General features: G+C 48.1%; 6 protein-coding genes across 6 annotated transcripts; 2 read left to right on the forward strand and 4 right to left on the reverse strand.

Moving 5' to 3' along the window:
• The first annotated feature begins 24 nt into the window (after positions 1–24).
• EDB91DRAFT_1119152 (P-loop containing nucleoside triphosphate hydrolase protein) lies at positions 25–4770 on the forward strand. Its single transcript, XM_041318133.1, has 20 exons — positions 25–388; positions 445–547; positions 597–608; positions 664–769; positions 826–1055; positions 1107–1156; positions 1204–1443; positions 1539–1619; positions 1678–1821; positions 1882–2441; positions 2490–2586; positions 2635–2888; positions 2937–3051; positions 3113–3232; positions 3284–3439; positions 3492–3629; positions 3681–3899; positions 3953–4111; positions 4161–4299; positions 4346–4770. Exons 1-20 carry the CDS (start codon positions 86–88, stop codon positions 4543–4545), a joined length of 3426 nt encoding a protein of 1141 aa, XP_041179565.1. The 5' UTR covers positions 25–85; the 3' UTR covers positions 4546–4770.
• On the reverse strand, positions 4771–6832 carry EDB91DRAFT_1119159 (thiamine diphosphate-binding protein). Its single transcript, XM_041318134.1, has 10 exons — positions 6512–6832; positions 6430–6455; positions 6298–6376; positions 6242–6250; positions 6135–6190; positions 6070–6077; positions 5906–6021; positions 5545–5842; positions 5098–5489; positions 4771–5049 (listed from the first exon to the last, which is right to left on the reverse strand). Exons 1-10 carry the CDS (start codon positions 6749–6751, stop codon positions 4936–4938), a joined length of 1338 nt encoding a protein of 445 aa, XP_041179566.1. The 5' UTR covers positions 6752–6832; the 3' UTR covers positions 4771–4935.
• Positions 6833–7459: 627 nt separating this feature from the next.
• EDB91DRAFT_1080117 (uncharacterized protein) lies at positions 7460–7832 on the reverse strand (the record flags this gene model as incomplete). The annotated part of the gene is made up of 2 exons (XM_041315192.1): positions 7460–7753; positions 7800–7832. 2 exons carry the CDS (start codon positions 7830–7832, stop codon positions 7460–7462), a joined length of 327 nt encoding a protein of 108 aa, XP_041179567.1.
• An 860-nt stretch (positions 7833–8692) lies between these two features.
• EDB91DRAFT_128176 (NAD(P)-binding protein) lies at positions 8693–10631 on the reverse strand. The gene is made up of 8 exons (XM_041324745.1): positions 10543–10631; positions 10255–10489; positions 10151–10191; positions 9938–10098; positions 9725–9888; positions 9167–9672; positions 8873–9117; positions 8693–8822 (listed from the first exon to the last, which is right to left on the reverse strand). Exons 1-7 carry the CDS (start codon positions 10579–10581, stop codon positions 9067–9069), a joined length of 1197 nt encoding a protein of 398 aa, XP_041179568.1. The 5' UTR covers positions 10582–10631; the 3' UTR covers positions 8693–8822; positions 8873–9066.
• A 1334-nt stretch (positions 10632–11965) lies between these two features.
• Positions 11966–13776, reverse strand: EDB91DRAFT_129452 (mitochondrial K+-H+ exchange-related-domain-containing protein). The gene is made up of 5 exons (XM_041324896.1): positions 13344–13776; positions 13115–13288; positions 12880–13060; positions 12732–12791; positions 11966–12665 (listed from the first exon to the last, which is right to left on the reverse strand). The coding sequence occupies exons 1-5, from the start codon at positions 13608–13610 to the stop codon at positions 12259–12261; spliced, it is 1089 nt and encodes a 362-aa protein (XP_041179569.1). The 5' UTR covers positions 13611–13776; the 3' UTR covers positions 11966–12258.
• Positions 13766–14321, forward strand: EDB91DRAFT_1049593 (uncharacterized protein; the record flags this gene model as incomplete). Its single annotated transcript, XM_041313469.1, has 2 exons — positions 13766–14198; positions 14275–14321. 2 exons carry the CDS (start codon positions 13766–13768, stop codon positions 14319–14321), a joined length of 480 nt encoding a protein of 159 aa, XP_041179570.1.
• Positions 14322–16112: the final 1791 nt, after the last annotated feature.

Here is a 16112-nt window from a genome sequence, read left to right on the forward strand (position 1 = left end):
GCTCTTATTGACAGCGTGGCCACTGTCTAATTGCAACGCGTCGCGGCGCGTCTATCCACTTCACGTACACTGACTTCCATCAGTAATGGCAAAACGCAAAGTCACTGTTGACAGCGATGGTGATGCTCTAGATACTTCGTCTCAACACTCTAAGCGTGCCAGGACTGTTGATAGCGAAGACGAGGTCGTTGTTGACAATTCGCGACTTCGCAACAGGAATCCTGCCAAAGGCAAAGGCAAGGCGCGTCAGGAGGATAGCGACGAAGAAGATGAAGATGATGAAGGTCCGAATCAGGAGGAGCACAACGAGGAGGAGGAGCAACGCTTCGAAGAACTCAATGGTGAGGCCATTCGCCAGCGCCTCGAGCAGAAGCGCAACACGTTTGGTGTCAGTAGGATGGCATCTGCTTCTGCCAAAGCTTCAAACTGATCTGTGTGCTGTAGGGTATCGCAGAACACGGAATCATCGAGTCTATTGAAATGCACCATTTCATGTGTCACACGCGACTTACTTTCACGTTTGGACCTCAGATCAATTTCATCATTGGTGAGTGCCACTTCAAGTCCGTCAAGAATATGCTAAATCAGCTCCATAGGTCACAATGGAAGTGAGTACCACAACTTCGACTCATATGCTTTGCCTGACTGGCTTGCCCCTGTCAGGCGGAAAGAGTGCCGTCCTGTCCGCGATCACAGTCGCACTTGGAGGAAAGGCGAACTCGACAGGACGCGGTAGTGGCCTGAAATCTTTTATTCGCGAAGGTCAACAGTAAGATTGACTCACCTATCAAGGTTTATATTACTGACCTTGAGACGTCTCACCAGGGCCTCAGAAATCACCATTTCGCTCAAGAACCAGGGCGAGGAAGCATATAAGCCCAAAGAATACGGAAAAAGCATTGTTATCACGCGTAAATTTACCAGGGACGGATCTTCTTCATGGAAGATCAAGAGTAAGGACGGCAAGGTTGTATCCACGAAAAGAGACGAGCTTTCGGCGATTTGTGATCACATGAACATACAAGTCGATAACCCCATGAATGTCCTCAGTCAAGGTGAGTGCTATGTGCGTATATGCTTCTTAAGTTCTATATTTAACTCTGCAGATTCTGCTAGGCAATTTTTAAGTGCCTCCCATCCCGCCGACAAATATAAGGTTGGTTCAGCCTCGCATTCCGGTTTACTCAGCTCAAGTACATGCAGTTTTTCCTGCGAGGGACCCAGCTATCGCAGCTTTCCGAGGAATATGACACGTGCCTTGATAACATCAACCAGACCAAGAAGGTGTTACACCAGAAAAAACAAGTTCTCCCTGACCTACGTGCCGCATTCAAGGAGGCAAGCGTGCGTTTTGAGGAAGCAAGCAAGGCACGAGAGCAGCGCTGCAAGGTTGATGAGCTCAAGAAGGAGCTTGCCTGGGCTCATGTTGCAGCGAAGCAGACGGTAAGACTGGATCACCTTGATATTCCCCTTCATCCGAGTCGCATATCTAAGTGTGTGTATTGTGAATAATGGGTTGACGTAGTTATCATTTCTAGGAGATGGAAGCCAAACTTGGGGAGGTTGCGAAGGCGGAACGCCGTTTGCCCAAGATTGAGGCTGAGATGAAGACAGCTGAGGTGCGCTCCTAGAAGGTCATCGATGCTGATATGCGTGTACTTACATATTTCCGTTTAGTCCCAATTCCAACTCGCCTCCGACGCTGTAGAGCAATTCGAGAAGGAGTATTCCGAACTTGGCGACATTGATCACCTCACCAGGCAGCGCGACGATTTCCAGGAAAAAATGCGCGCCAACAGGGTCAAGATAGGAAACTTCAAGGTCTATCTACCTTATCTTCTGCCTTGCTTCGGTCTGACGTGAATTCTCAATCTCAATTAGAATGACGAAAAACAGATGAATGCTTCTCTGACTGGTCTCAATAATGCCATCGAGAACTACATAAAAAATATCGCGGAAGAAGAGCGTCGCCTTGCTACAGACACACAAGTAAAACGAGACGAGCTCAACCGAAAACTGGAGTCCGCCAGAACAGCTGTCACGAACGCCGATCAAGCACAAAAGGACTTCCTTGAAGCTAAGCGCCAAAAACATATTGAGCAGGACGGCATTAAACAAAGAGGAATGGCTGCCGAGGCCAAAAAAAACAGCGCTCAAGAGCGCGTTGTTGCAGCCCAGAGTATGATTTCTCAGTGCAAGGAAAGAGGGCAGAACGCACTTGCTCCGTACGGTCAAGACATCAAGGGTGTTCTCGACCAGATTGCGAAAATGAGGTGGCATGGGGAGGCTCCTATAGGTCCCCTTGGCTTGCATGTCAAGCTGAAGGACATGAAATTGGCAGATCTGATGAAAGTTCAACTAGGAAGCCTGATGTGCGCGTTTGCAGTTACCGATGCCAGGGACAGAGCGCAACTTAAGAGGTTACTCGACCAGACGAAGAAGTGCGTTGTTCACCCATTTGTTTTCTCGTCAGGCTGACCACGATATAGCAACCACGTCAATATCATTATATCTGAGCGTGACATGTTCGACTACAGCGCAGGGGAGCCGCCCAATAACATTCCCACTGTTCTTAGGGTTCTGGAGGTAAGGCTGCGCTGTTCTCATTACTACTCGTTTAATTCTGTTATTCAGATCACAGACCCCTACGTCCTCCGCCTGTTAATTAACCAAGCAAATATCGAGCGTACGGTCGTTGCGCCCAAGCGTCTTGATGCTGACAACATCCTGAAAGGGATGAATGGAGGGGGTGTAGCGTGGGCGGCCGATTTCATGCGCGTCCATCGATATCCCGAAGGGGGTGGTCAGTCGATCAAATTGACCAGGATTCCTCCCAATGACCGCCGCAACATGTTGTTCACGTCGAGTGACTCTGCCTCTGTGCTTAGGTTAGTCTGTATTGTACAGTTTCGTACTCGTGTTGAACCAATTTGCAGCACCTGGGAGGAGAACTTGCGGAATGCAGAGGGCGAGTGTCGGGCTGCACAAGCAGAAGCCACTCACCTCAGACAGGAGTTTCAAAACTTGGGACGCGAAATCAATGGAATGACCGTTAGTCTCTCCCGTTCCTCTCCATTAGACCATTCCTAAATATATATATATGGTTTGCTAGGCACAAGAACGTTCCCTATTTGAGGCCCACCGTGCTGCGAAACAAGAACTTGCTTCCCTCCAAGAGGAGGCAAAAGAAGAGATGCCGGCTGATATCATGGGCTTGCAGAGTGCCAAAGATGTATGTCCATGTGATTTTTCTCTGTTCCGGCTGACGACCCTCTGCATAAAGGATGCGGAAGCGGAGAAGGCAAATGTCATCCAGCAATACGAGGATGCAATCGGCAGAAGAACGGCTATCGATCAAGAGCAGAATACCTTACTTGCGGAGTTCAACAAAGTCAAAGGCCAGATCCAGAACTTTGAAGAAGCACGTCAGGGAGTTCAGGTAAGAGTTACGCTGATGTGCCGTCTGCCTGTCACGTAACGTCGGGATATAGAAAAAGATCGAGGACGCTGTTACCAGCCGTCTTGAAGCCCAAAACAACACAAATCACTATAGAACGAAGCTCGAAGACGAAAGGAAAAAGATCAAAGCCATTGATGCTATTGCGAAACAGCTGCAGGAGGAGTTCATAGCAAGTTGCCTTAGCATTCATAAATGAGGGTTAACGCTGACTTTCTATCAGAACTGGACCACAGGTGCTGAAGAGTACTGCGAACGCGTCGAAAATCCTCGCAAAGTCGACGTAGTGGAGCGCAATCTCGAATCCGTTCAAAAGGCACTCAAGGAACGGGAGCGCAGGCATGGCGCAACGGTCGAGGAAATGACAATTGAGGTGAACAACGCGAAAGTTGTCCTGGACAACGCAGAAAAAGATCTGAAGGGTCTAGCTGCTCTCAACAATGTAAGGCTACTCACGCTAATGGCTGGTTCTTTTTTACTGATGCCATCCTTCAGACTCTGAAAAGGTCGCTTCTTGTTCGCTTGAACCGCTGGCAAGAATTCCGACGGCACATTGCTCTACGATGCAAGGTTGTATTCCAGTACCATCTTTCCAATCGTGGGTACTATGGAAAGATTTTGTTCGACCATGCCCTGCAAACGCTCCAACTGAAGGTATGTCTCCTTTCATATAGATGGCCTGCAACTTATGCTTTGGGATCAGGTTCAGACTGATGATCAAATGGCCACGCAAGGGAGGGATAAAGATCCGCGGTCGCTGAGCGGTGGAGAAAAGTCATTCTCCACGATCTGTTTGTTGCTCTCGCTTTGGGATGCAATTGGCTGCCCTCTTCGCTGCCTAGGTGAGTGCAAGTGCGTAGGTTTCATCTCCTTTCTGACCATTTTCAGATGAGTTCGACGTTTTCATGGACGCTGTTAATCGCCGCATCAGTATGAAGATGATGATCGACACTGCCAATGCTTCGGACAAGAAGCAGTATATCCTGATCACGCCCCAAGACATGGGCAATATCCATGTCGGTCAGACAGTCCGTGTCCATCGGATGAGCGATCCCGAGCGCGGGCAGGGCATTCTGGCGTTCACTTGACCTTTGGAGGCTGTTTGCTCTCATGTTTTCTCTGGTCCCGAGCACGCGTAGACATATTCAGATGATACATTATTCGTCCCTTTTTATTTTGGTCATGCTTCTCGAGTACAGCGCTCCATCCAACACTTAAGTCTTACATATGATATGCCAGCTAGTCAGAAACGCAGTTCAATTGCAATATAATGGTCATGCCAGTGCTAATATACGAGGCGATTTTTTCTTCTCTGGACGTTCGAAATCTTTATCTCAGGCCCAACCATATCAGCATTTGCTCCAGAGTACAACCAGAATATTTCTGTCTGCCGGTCCGTATATACTAACCTTGGAATACTCGTGCATCGTGATTGATCAAATGTTAGCAATACAATGGGTATCGAGGAGTGTCGATCGTCAATCCAACAATTTCTTCCCTTCGTCCTTGAAGTTCTTGAGCTCATTTCGCCATGGCTCCCATACTTGTCCATATTTCTTGAGCAGTCCCGCCAGCTCCTCCCGCTGTTCCCTCTGCAGCCAAAATGAGTACACGCCCTTGATTGATCCAGCTAGACTCACTATATTCCAAGGCTCTTCAGCGTATACATCAGTGAACAACTCCTTCAGATCGGCCTTCTTAAGAGTTTCCGCGCGCTTGAATGCTGTGAGCACATTCTGTTTCAAACGGGACTTAAGCTCTTCTTCCTCTGTCTCGTTCCACCATCCCCGGGATTCCATGAATAGGCGGAAACGCGTGATGGGGTTGTCAATCTTCTTTCTGTTCTCGACTTCCTGGCGCCCCCTATAGGCGAACGAGTCGTCTGACGTCGAGTGATGGCCAACTCTGTAGGTCATTATCTCGACCATGACTGCCCGACCACCTTCCAAGCACCGCCTTCGGCCCTCCTTGACAGCGGCCATTACCGCGAGTACGTCATTTCCATCTACACGAACGGTATCGATACCATAACCTGCGAAGGAAATTCGATTACTGTGAACACAAATCGAGACGTTCGATCAGGTTACCTGGGCCTCGTGCACTCAAAGCATCGCCATAAAATTGCTGCGAGCTTGGGGTGCTGATAGCGAAACCATTGTTTCGTGCCAGGAATAATGTTGGTGAAGGCAGCGTGGAAGCGAGGAGCATTCCAGCATGGAAGTCCCCCTCAGACGCTGCGCCTTCCCCGAAAAATACGCAGGCTACATTTTTGGAGCGTCTCTCTGGATCACGTTTCAGTGCAAACCCAACCCCAGCAGCTTGTGGGATTTGAGTTGCGAGCGGAGAAGATATCGTGTGGAAATGATGTTGCTTGGAGCCGAAATGCTAACAGAGGACCAGTGGATTCTAGGTGAGGCTTCAAACACAACAAGAAGCAAGGGGGCATACCACAGGCATCTGGCGACCCTTTCCAGACGTATCTTCGTGGTTTCCGAAGCATTGCGCCATGACACAGTCAAGAGTGAAGCCACGCCACAAGAGTACCCCAACTTCACGGTACTGTGCTGCAGTGGAATTAGCAAACACATAAGAAATGACAAAATTCGCCCCACCTAATACTCTAGAAACGAGTTTCGTTGTAAACTTAAACAAGAGAGCGGTCCTGAGAGACACTTACTCGTCGTCATCAGCCAATGCGGCAGCAGAGCCTACTACAGCAGCCTCTTCTCCATACTTGACAGGAGGGTCAGCGACTAGGATTCATGTCTGCGTGCATTATCTTACAGAAGTCATCTAAAGATATGTCAGTAAATCAGGTGTTCTTAGGTTTGTGCACGTACATAGAAGGATATTTTGCCTTGGCGTTGGACATTGTTAAGTATATTATCCAGCGTAGGAAGCAACTGCATGTTTTCATATCTAATTCAAGCCTGTGTAAGCTACAATCCTGAGTCACTGGGAAGCCCACCCACAATCGCCGCGCGAACTGTTCACTGATCTGAATGGACCTAGACGTCAATGGATCCCTCTGGGGATGGAAGAGCGCACACACACCTCGGGCACTTCGGCGCCTTCTATTGGAATACCAAGCCCATCAAGGACTCTGTAAGTTGGTATCTTGCTACCATCACCAGTTACAGAATTGAAGAACGCAAGCTTCGACACGACTGGTGACTGTGTCGTTGGCAGACAACCGAATGATGAAGAAGAGGTAGGCTGAGTTGAGAGCGTCCGACCTTTGAAGTAAACCCTTGTCAGTAGGGGAGAATGTTTCAAGGACAATGAACGCAGCATTGCTAGAGACGGGCTGGTGGTGGTTCCGGAACAAGACCCTCCCGGAGCTTGGGGTAATAATATATTAAAGGTTCATTAAGTAGATGATCTAAAAATGGCTACTCGACATTATATCAATTTGCCTTGGCGCGCCGATATTATGATTATGTAATATTAGCGCGCTACATACGAAACTACTTGTATACACTTAGTACTATGTGCTTATAGGAAAAAGGACGAAGTCGAAAGCTAGAATACGTAGAGCGGCTCTCGAGAATCATCGTCACGAAACCGGTGGTTAGACTTACATTAAATCGCGTAAATCATGATAAAGTAATGCGTGCCACGATTACTTGTCAAGAAAGTTCTTCCGTCCTTGCAAGCTTGAGATTTATCTAGGTTTCGATGCTGATGATGAAAACGGTAGTTGCTGTTCACCACGATATATAGGTGTAATCGACGTGTCTACTCGCGTTTGTTCAAGCAACCAATAGGACCCGATCATCTCCCGAAGATACCCCACAAGCCATATACGCGCGCAGAGAGCTGCCATGCAACAAGGTTGCTCGAAGATCGTAACAGTGACACTCCACAAACGTTCATTTCGGCGTTCCAATGAGGCTTGACGGAACTATTTAACCATAGACCTAAAGAGCTTCATGTAGATCGCTGTAAAATGTATGAGAAAATGTGGACTGCGTGATGGACTTGTTGCAGACGCACTTCTGGTCAGTCTTTTGGTAACTTTAAAGCTTCTTCAGCAGCCTTCTTTCGGCCGCCCGTAAGTAATGTCACATAATCCGCGCCTCCGAGAACATGTTCTCCCGAGGCCTTGCTTGATGACGGTTTTGACTTCGACTTTGATTTAAGATCGGCGTGTTTCCTTGCGGCTTGCACGTGCGATGATATTGTATGTGCACTCGATGTATTGCTAGTAGCAGTGCTGAGTGATCCGGATGAAGGGTGTGATGTAGATGATGCGGGTGTCTTCTTTTTCTGAGAGGACACAACTTCATTATTAGACTAGAAAGAACTAGAAATTTAGAACACAAATTTAACACCAACTCACGATGCGTTTGTGCAGCTTTGCGTTCCGCCCCATCTTGATGGTATGAAATTATGAACGAGGAGCTGAGTTGCTTGGAGTTGGTCATTCTAATCAGCAGCTGCTTGTCACGTGCACCTCAACCAACCCATAGTCCCATGCAGACTTTTTGCACGACGTTAGGACGTCGGACACTCTGTAGCTGGAATTCACGTCATGGGTTAGAAACTCGATCCCAGTTCTGATTTCATTGTGGAGGTAAGCTTGATTTCGAAAATACGCTTTTGGTTGTTGTGTCCCTAAGACTTGAGTGTGTACCCTTGTAGGGAGCCTGGTTTTATTCACGTATGACCATATTGCAATTGATCAGTCTCGGTGCGAAAATTTGCGCTGGGTGCTACATAGTATCGTCATTTCACAGTACGTTTGGAGTCGTCAACTAAAAATATTAGCTATGCGGCCGGGAGCATTGTCAGCATTCCTGCAACACGTACCGTGTGCGTCTTGACGACTGCTATCCCCCCAGGAGAGTCTATGATTATTGGCAGCCATCAGCCTTGTTATCGTATTATCTGGTGCACTCGCCATGTCTGAGTCTTTTAGAATCATGCAACGGAGATAAATACGCGGCGTTGATGCTCTCAGAGATGCGGCCCGGGGTGCAGTGGTCTTCTAGGCTCCGGAGTAGGTTCTCATCTCACTTCTGAGTCATGACCATCGCTTGCACTGGCTTGAAAGAGCATATCAATAAGAAACGTCTTGTGGTTCATAAAGTGTATCAGCAACTCGAGCCACTCGCCTCTCGTCTTCTCAGCCCAATATTTTTGCGGCTGCAGCCATTTATTGCATTGGCGCTGTGTATGCAAATTTATGAGTAATCAGACCGTTCACAAGCAAAGTTGGTCCCTCCCAAAACAGCAATGTCTTTGAAGCCAGTCAAGCTTTCGCCATTGGTTGTCGTCTCTGCTTGTTTGCTGCAACTTGAAGTTGGGCTGCAATGATCCAACTTGCATTGGCCCTACCATGTAGGTAAGTTACGTACGATATCTGGGAAGCGTTATTATGGTTGCATTCTTGACTGCTCGTTGAGTACGCACCGGCTACATTCACGCTTCTTCTCCTCGGCTCTTGGCTGCCTCATCTTGAATGTCGCAATTTGTTTAAATATTATCAATGATGTCCATGGGGAGCAGGGGAACAAAAATATTTGTGCATATTTCTAAAAAGTTGCACGGTCTAGGGCTTTGAAGTTTACACGGCACAACAATAGCTAGTCCATTTACAAGCATTGTCAAGCAGTCGGGAGGACATATGTGGATTGGGGTCGAGATCCAAGTCCACTCTACATGTCGGATCAGAGAGATCATCACTGAGATATGTGATGTATTCACCTCTTCATAAATTTTCTCTATCCATTCCATATTTGCAATGGAGTCCTCAGGGCTCATCCAGGTTTGTGGTGTTCGGCCTTTGACTTTGTCCACAAAAGCTTCTAGCTGGTACCTGTAGGTAGACCACCACTCTTCCCCTTTGCCGCTACCATCCTTGAACGCATACGCTTTCTCAGTCCTCGCAACGCCGCCGTCAGGGGTCACGGTGATTGAGTGATAAATCACTGGCATTACGAAATTGAACAACTCGATAGTGCCACGTTCGCAAACAGCACGGACAGAAACTTCTGGCCAAGAGGGGATGAAGCCCAAACGGGGTGGGACGGAAAAGTCGCATTTGATCGTGGACTTCACTGGCTCGCCTCCAGGCTTCGAGGAAGCAAAAGTAAGATTGGCAGTGGTGCCTGTATCAATACGTGAATCTCTTGGATATCGCACCGCAGTGGCGGACATCACCGCGCTGGGGTTATCCGATGCAAGATAGCGGACACAGCTTAATGGGTAGCCTTGGGAGAAATGTCAGAGAGAGTGCTCATTCTGGACGAAGAGGAAGCTGACATCCGCAATCCATCATTGCACCACCGCCAAGATCATAATTCATCCGAATGTCATCGCTGGCAAAGAGACCCTTGGGAAGCGCAAGAGCGGCGTTTACCTCCTTGATGACACCTAGCTCTCCACTATCAATGATAGCCCTGACACGTTGAATAGCAGGGTGGAATCTAGTAGTTCGTCGAGACAGTCCTTTATTGAAATTAAATGAATACTTGCCTGTAGTGGAATGCCTCAAGAAGAACGAGCCCTTTTTGGTCCGCAAGGGAAAACATACGCCGGGTTTCCTCAGCAGTATTGCCGCTGGGCTTCTCGAGAAGCACGTGCTTTCCGGCAGCGAGAGCCTTCATGGTCCATTCATAATGTAAACCGTTGGGCAACTAACGGGCCCTTAGTAACAGCGACTTCGCACGCAAGGGTTCGATTACGCACGGGGTTGTAGACAACATCTATTGCAGGGTCATCGAGAAGTTCTATTGTGAAGCAGTTAATACGACAGACGAGTCTCCGCTCGGCGGTGTTGTTGTTCGACTTACCCTGATAGCCATCTTTCCCTCCATACCATTTTTTGAAACCATGCTTCTTCGCGAAGTTCTTGGCACGACCGATGTCCCGCGCCGCAACAGCATATAGTTCTACTTCCGGATGGCTCTTCGCAGGAAGAACGAGAGCAGGAGGAGCAATAGCGGCAGCGCCTAGAATACCAAATCTCAGAGGACTCGAAGCAGTACTAACTTCCCCGTCGCGTGGACGAGGTGGACTAATGAAGGCCTGCCATAATAGGATGAGACCCCTCTGTTACAGGACCGCATGAGCCGACTTACAGCATAGAAGCGCTTGAACAATCCAATGATGGAGGACATGACAAAAGTACTTAGAAAGCAGAAAGTATTAGCCAAAAAGGAACATGCCGTACGTTCCCAGTCACAGCCTTCGGAAGTCACATCACTTCAGCCTTCAAAGCTTCACTGATGAAGAACGCCTCAAGTCAAAGCGAGCAGATCGGTGGAAAAGAAAAATCCACCGGAATGGGGTCTCATAAGATTCCAGTCAAATTTCATGAGGCCCTCGAATGACCACAACTTTGAACTCAGGCCTCAGGGGCCATTGACATCATGTTCGTAAGTAGACTTTGTAGTGCCTAAACTCCTAGTAGTAGTCGACAAGAGGAATGTAACCTCTACAGGACTGTGCGGCAGCATCAATTAAATGAACAACGCCGCCAGTGTGCAGGTACTGACTCCTAGGGCCGACGCTTTGCCCATGTTTCATGCATATTGTGACATCCAGTAGATAGTAGTAGTTAATGACAAGAAAATTAATATTTCAACACTTGCGAGATATCTTCGAGATCCTCACTTGACAAGCTCCCTCAGGGTCTCAACTTGACCAAAAATACCAAAATGTCTGGAGGGTAGTGGAGCGCCCCACTCGACTTTGTAGATCGACAGGGTCAACATAAGCGATATTGTGAGCTATAATCAAACGCGACAAGGGGTAAGCGTAGATTGTCATGGACGGGCCAGCTCTGTCATCATGCATCAGGCCCGGGGGTATGGTACGTGTTTCGATATCGGTACCCTCGTTGAAGTGGTCAGCCCAAAGCCACGGTACCTTGAATGCCTTGCATGGTTTACATGCGGTTGTGATCAAGAGGACATTCCTTGATACCGATAGATACGAGGCTTCTGCTTGAACATGACCCCGTACAGGCTCAATTTACATTGCGGATATCTTTAGTGTGGTCGATGTCAGCGTGCGCGACGGGTGTTCAGATATTAGGCTAGATACATGAACAAGGTTTAAGCGCAAAGTGACTGGATGTGATCTGCGGAGAGATGTCAACGCCGTGTGATATGGGGTTCGCCTAGGAGTATGGACCAGCTCACGATGGTTTGTCCGTCTGGTTTGATCCCTGCTGAGCAAGATCTCGCATCGGGGCGAACATATCTCATGGCCTTTCGTTCCCCAAAAGTATAATGAGAACATTATTTCAAGATCCCCCGAAGCCGAAGCGCTACGAACGGTCATCCTGCTTGCGTATGATATATGATGCGCGGAAGTTTCATGACGCCTGTCAAGGAAGCAGCAGGAGCATGCCGGATTTCCCCTTTCAATACAATTCGTTCCAAAGTTAATCCGATAAGTTTAACAGGATTAGACAAGCACTGCAGGTGTGCTAAGTTTGCAAACATCTCTTTTTAGAACTCGTGCCGAACAATCCGCCACGAGGATAAAGTAGAAAATCAGATCTAGATCGAGATGGAACACGATCGAGAAGGTCAACCGCCGGCTGAAGCCCACTGGAAGGTCTATTCATATTATTGATGATCCATGCTCTCTAAGCTACTACGAAAGGCTATGAAGCGTACCCTTACAAATCCGCTCTCACGAATATTTTGAGATGTATGCAGTGGTGAAGCTAGACCGGCTTTAGTGCAGCCAATCATACGTGTCTCATAACTCACCGTGTGGTGTAATGGCACATCGAACTTGCCCTCCGGTGTTAAGTAGGAAAACGCGTAGTTTATTAGCAACTATCACCGCCCGGACGTTCCTCCGAGACGTCCGCGTACTTGTTCTACCGCGCGATACATGTCTGCTGCTGACGATTGCGGAAGACCAAAAAGCTGCAAGATGTGCGGGATACCTTTGCGAGTAAGTAACAGCCGTTGTGAAGTCTTCGACACCTTAGATGCGTTAGACTGTGATGAAGAAGCTGTGTCATCATCATTGGGCAGGCGGCCGTTTTTCGTGGGCATCGCATTTGGAGCATTTGGTAGTGATGCCGCGGATCTGGGAGGGGCCGCCGCTGGCGAGGGCGTATTTTCAACGTTTGATAAGGATGGGGCGTAAGAAGCATAGATTTGGTCAAGCGCCAAGCTCGGCTGTGGTGTGATCAAGCCATGGTCTAAAAGTGAAGATAGATACTGCGAAGCTCTATATGCTGCACAGGGTGTCAGAATTTGTTGGACAGGAAAGGTGATTCCGTCTCAAAAATGACTGTGCTAACCTCTGTAATGTGACCAGGATCTCCATGCACAAAAGAAGAATGGCAGGTTGGGTACAACGGCTACCAATAACCACATGTCAGTCACAAAAAAAGGTCAGTAATTGTGGAAACACGTGGCTCAACAGCATGTCGTGATAGGAAAACTCACGGACAAGGATGAAAGGGGCTGTCAGTGGAGCAATTGCCATCCACATCCAAAATCCTCTGCGATGTCGAGGCTCCCGACTGGTTAGAAGCGTGCGGAGGTGCACGATTGAGGGATGCGATACTTCATTCACACCCGTGGATGGTAGCGATGCGTAAATGGATGGCGGATAAACGAGGGGTATCTGACGCGTGGGGTCAGCACACGCCCGGGCGGGATGGAGCATGATTAAACTTACTTGCAAGGCCTCCCTCGGAGTTTGCTTTTCCGAAATTTCTACCTCGTTTGCTTGTTGTCCGGTTATATCTGGGTGCATGATTGATGGCCCCAAAGAAGGATCAACACCCTTCAGGGCTAACTCCTCGAAGTCTATGCGGTCGACTATGCGTTCACCAAGCTCATAAGTTCGCAACTACCGTTCGTAGAAATTGAGGACTCAAAAGTAATATTTCAGGGAGGAGACCTGCCTTCCAACTGCCTTCGGGTGCCTTTCCAAAACCAGCCCAAAGGTCGGCGGCTTTTGTGGACGCCCATTTCACCGCTCGCTTGATAGCAGACTGATCTTGCCTATTGATACTGTTACTTTGAGAGAGGTCGAAGTGGTAGTAAATGAGCATGCGGTTGGGGTTGAAGACTGCGTGCGGCTTCAGGCCATGATCAGGTGGAGTCTTTGGGCGAGAAAGAGGCAAAGCAATGATGCGCATGGTGCGCATCGCCTTAGGAAGAGTAGACATGATCCTGAAAGCAAGAAAAAAAGCACTTTAGGGACTTGAGCTTGCTACTGAGAAGGTACTTTTAAGTTACTGAGCGGCGGCAAAAGAATTGACCACGTGACCAGTGGTTAGGGAGCAGTCAAAGCCTCTTGCTTGCCTGGAAAGCGCTATCGATCATGCATTCTCCTGATCCAGGTTCACCGATCTCAACAGATTCATCTGGTTCACCTCCACCTGATGACTTCCAGTTTCCGCAAAGTGGCGCGAGTGCACGCGATTCTCACACATCGTTCCTCCAATCCGCAACGACCCACATGTTGGGAAACATCGCGTCGATGATGCCTAGCCCTAGTTCTAAGCGTCGTCTACCAGGCGGTTCTTCCTTCGATGGTCCTTCTCCACGGAGAGACGCAAAGACGAGGAGACGAGAGGATGCAATGAGCATGATGGGGAATTCTCGCCGAATAACTGAAAGTCAGGGTCAAAGTGCAGGTGGAAGTAGCTTTGGACCGACTGCAAGTAATGCCTGGGGAGCAAAGAGTGAGCACGGGAGCAGGCGTGATAAGGAAGACCTTGTTGACGTTGCATTGGCGGAGCAACTTAGAAAAGGTCAGTCAGCTATGATCTGCCATGATTGCAGGTTTAAATATTCATTTTGACTGTTTCGCATGTCGCATGTTTTTAGAATTTGGAGATCCATTCTTGGAGACAGCAATCAAGAACCTCAGCTGATTGAGACTCCATCGTCTAAGTCGTTTCCCCTATTAGTTGGTGAGGAATGGTACTTGCGCAAAGTTCCACCGTTAACCTATATTCATTACGCCGCATAGTCGCTCATGTTCTTGTCATTCTTGTTGGACCCGGCAGGAATGTTTTCTGAGCACACGAAGTGACATTCAAGTGACATCTTTGAGTTTCATTCGTTCTTTCGTAGCCTCGAATTTGCATTATTCTCACTTCCATAACAGCCCGTGACATGTGTAAGATTAGCACCCCATTTTGTGAAATGCATCTATTGACAATATTCCTATCGCTGATGTTTCTTCCTTTTTGCCGGCGCGAGTCGTATGACTGCTGAAACAGAAATCGGATCCCCGCGGACCCCACTCTAACAGGCTCTAACCCACCGCAACCCCTGTCATTGTTTCCTCCGTGTCGTTCAGTAACTGATGCAATCTTTACGTCACGACAGCTTAACCATTTCTGAAAAGGATTGCATATACGCATTCCCCCGAGCTTCACATTTGTCATTGGCGGCATCGTGTCTACAAGCAGTGTAGGTACCTCGCGCATATGTCAGATAACACGGCTCAGCTTTGATTGTGCTGAACAGTATGTAGCTGAGCAGGTCAACCATTTTATGGAGGATGGTTTCGTGGTCGTCAAAAATGGCCCCACTGACGAGAAAGTCGCATATCGGACTGAGAACGTCTCCCAGCGACAGGACCGCTTGGGACGGGGAGATAATATGTATGTCATGGCGCAAGAAAACGTCTTAACCTTCGCACCTAAGGTAGAAAGTAAGTTGCCGTCAGATATATTATCTTCCCTAACATCAGATCGACAGGTTAGTAAATATTAATGAGATCTTCTGATTTTGTATCTCAGCAAAAGAAGAGATGTATGCTAGTACTTCCGAAATGTCCTGAGACGAGCATAACAAGTTAACACAAATATCGCCTCGCGGGTCATGTGCTTTAAGGCCCCGCTCGGGAACCGTGTATCTTGATTCTTGGCTGAACGTTAACTTTCACTGTTAAACTTTAAGGTTTATACTAGTATAATTAATAGGTCGTTGCTTACCTTTGGCTGTCACGACAAGTACCGCGAAATAGGGTCAATAGCTCAACGACAAATGTGATTGTGCTTAGAAAAGTAGTTAGTAGATCGTGAGACTCCAAGTAAATTGCATCCAACGTAGAAAATCGGTTGATATATGAGTATTGAGACAGCACTTTACACGAAAATAATAATATTGTGACTTTCGCAGGTCTGCTGGAGGTAAATTCACTGTCCAAAGACACGACTGCATGTCTCGGAGTGACTCCGTCCTTGAGAGAGAATGATTCTACTCGATTTGTCCATGGTATAAGCCAGGCTGGTCTTGAGACTAATAGGGGTGTAGAAAAGGGGACTAGCGAGCGCCTGATCAAACATCCACCATCACGATATCGATCGTCAGTAAGTATATGTCATCGTGCGAGCCAATAGTGTGGAGTCCGAGTCCGGTGGAGTCTGCTACTCCGTTGCTTGTTCTGATCGGGACGTGACGAACCAAGGTGGACCGAACTGCCTCAGAATTTGAGGCGAAGCTAGTCTCTCCTAGCCAGATCAATCGAAGGAAGACAATCGCTCCTTCGTATTAGGAGCAGAAGCGCTAAAAGACCAATCAAAATAATACAAATGTTAAAAAAAGCTACATATATGGGAAGGTCTGGGTGGGCACGCAAGACGCGGGGTCTGGACAGGCAGCTGGGATCCGGGGAGATCAGTCAGTGGTATCAGATTTAAATATCCGAGATC

Source organism: Suillus paluster, assembly GCF_016628075.1.
Source record: "Suillus paluster strain FC165 chromosome Unknown EDB91scaffold_13, whole genome shotgun sequence".
Classification (NCBI taxonomy): Eukaryota; Fungi; Basidiomycota; class Agaricomycetes; order Boletales; family Suillaceae; genus Suillus; species Suillus paluster.

What these genes read in the sequence shown, in the direction of transcription:
- EDB91DRAFT_1119152 (XM_041318133.1), top strand. Translation starts at nt 86, where the DNA reads ATGGCAAAACGCAAAGTCACTGTTGACAGCGATGGTGATGCTCTAGAT. An exon ending in AGAAGCGCAACACGTTTGGT is followed by an intron (nt 389 to 444) that starts GTCAGTAGGATG and finishes TGTGTGCTGTAG; the next exon opens with GGTATCGCAGAACACGGAAT. An exon ending in TGCAAACGCTCCAACTGAAG is followed by an intron (nt 4,112 to 4,160) that starts GTATGTCTCCTT and finishes CTTTGGGATCAG; the next exon opens with GTTCAGACTGATGATCAAAT.
- EDB91DRAFT_1119159 (XM_041318134.1), bottom strand. Translation starts at nt 6,751, where the DNA reads ATGCTGCGTTCATTGTCCTTGAAACATTCTCCCCTACTGACAAGGGTT. An exon ending in TTTGAGTGCACGAGGCCCAG is followed by an intron (nt 5,490 to 5,544) that starts GTAACCTGATCG and finishes TTTCCTTCGCAG; the next exon opens with GTTATGGTATCGATACCGTT. An exon ending in CTGAAGAGCCTTGGAATATA is followed by an intron (nt 5,050 to 5,097) that starts GTGAGTCTAGCT and finishes TTTTGGCTGCAG; the next exon opens with AGGGAACAGCGGGAGGAGCT.
- EDB91DRAFT_128176 (XM_041324745.1), bottom strand. Translation starts at nt 10,581, where the DNA reads ATGTCCTCCATCATTGGATTGTTCAAGCGCTTCTATGCT. An exon ending in TAGATGTTGTCTACAACCCC is followed by an intron (nt 10,099 to 10,150) that starts GTGCGTAATCGA and finishes AGGGCCCGTTAG; the next exon opens with TTGCCCAACGGTTTACATTA. An exon ending in TAGAGAAAATTTATGAAGAG is followed by an intron (nt 9,118 to 9,166) that starts GTGAATACATCA and finishes TCCGACATGTAG; the next exon opens with AGTGGACTTGGATCTCGACC.
- EDB91DRAFT_129452 (XM_041324896.1), bottom strand. Translation starts at nt 13,610, where the DNA reads ATGTCTACTCTTCCTAAGGCGATGCGCACCATGCGCATCATTGCTTTG. An exon ending in CACCCGAAGGCAGTTGGAAG is followed by an intron (nt 13,289 to 13,343) that starts GCAGGTCTCCTC and finishes TACGAACGGTAG; the next exon opens with TTGCGAACTTATGAGCTTGG. An exon ending in ATCCTGGTCACATTACAGAG is followed by an intron (nt 12,666 to 12,731) that starts GTTAGCACAGTC and finishes CACCCTGTGCAG; the next exon opens with CATATAGAGCTTCGCAGTAT.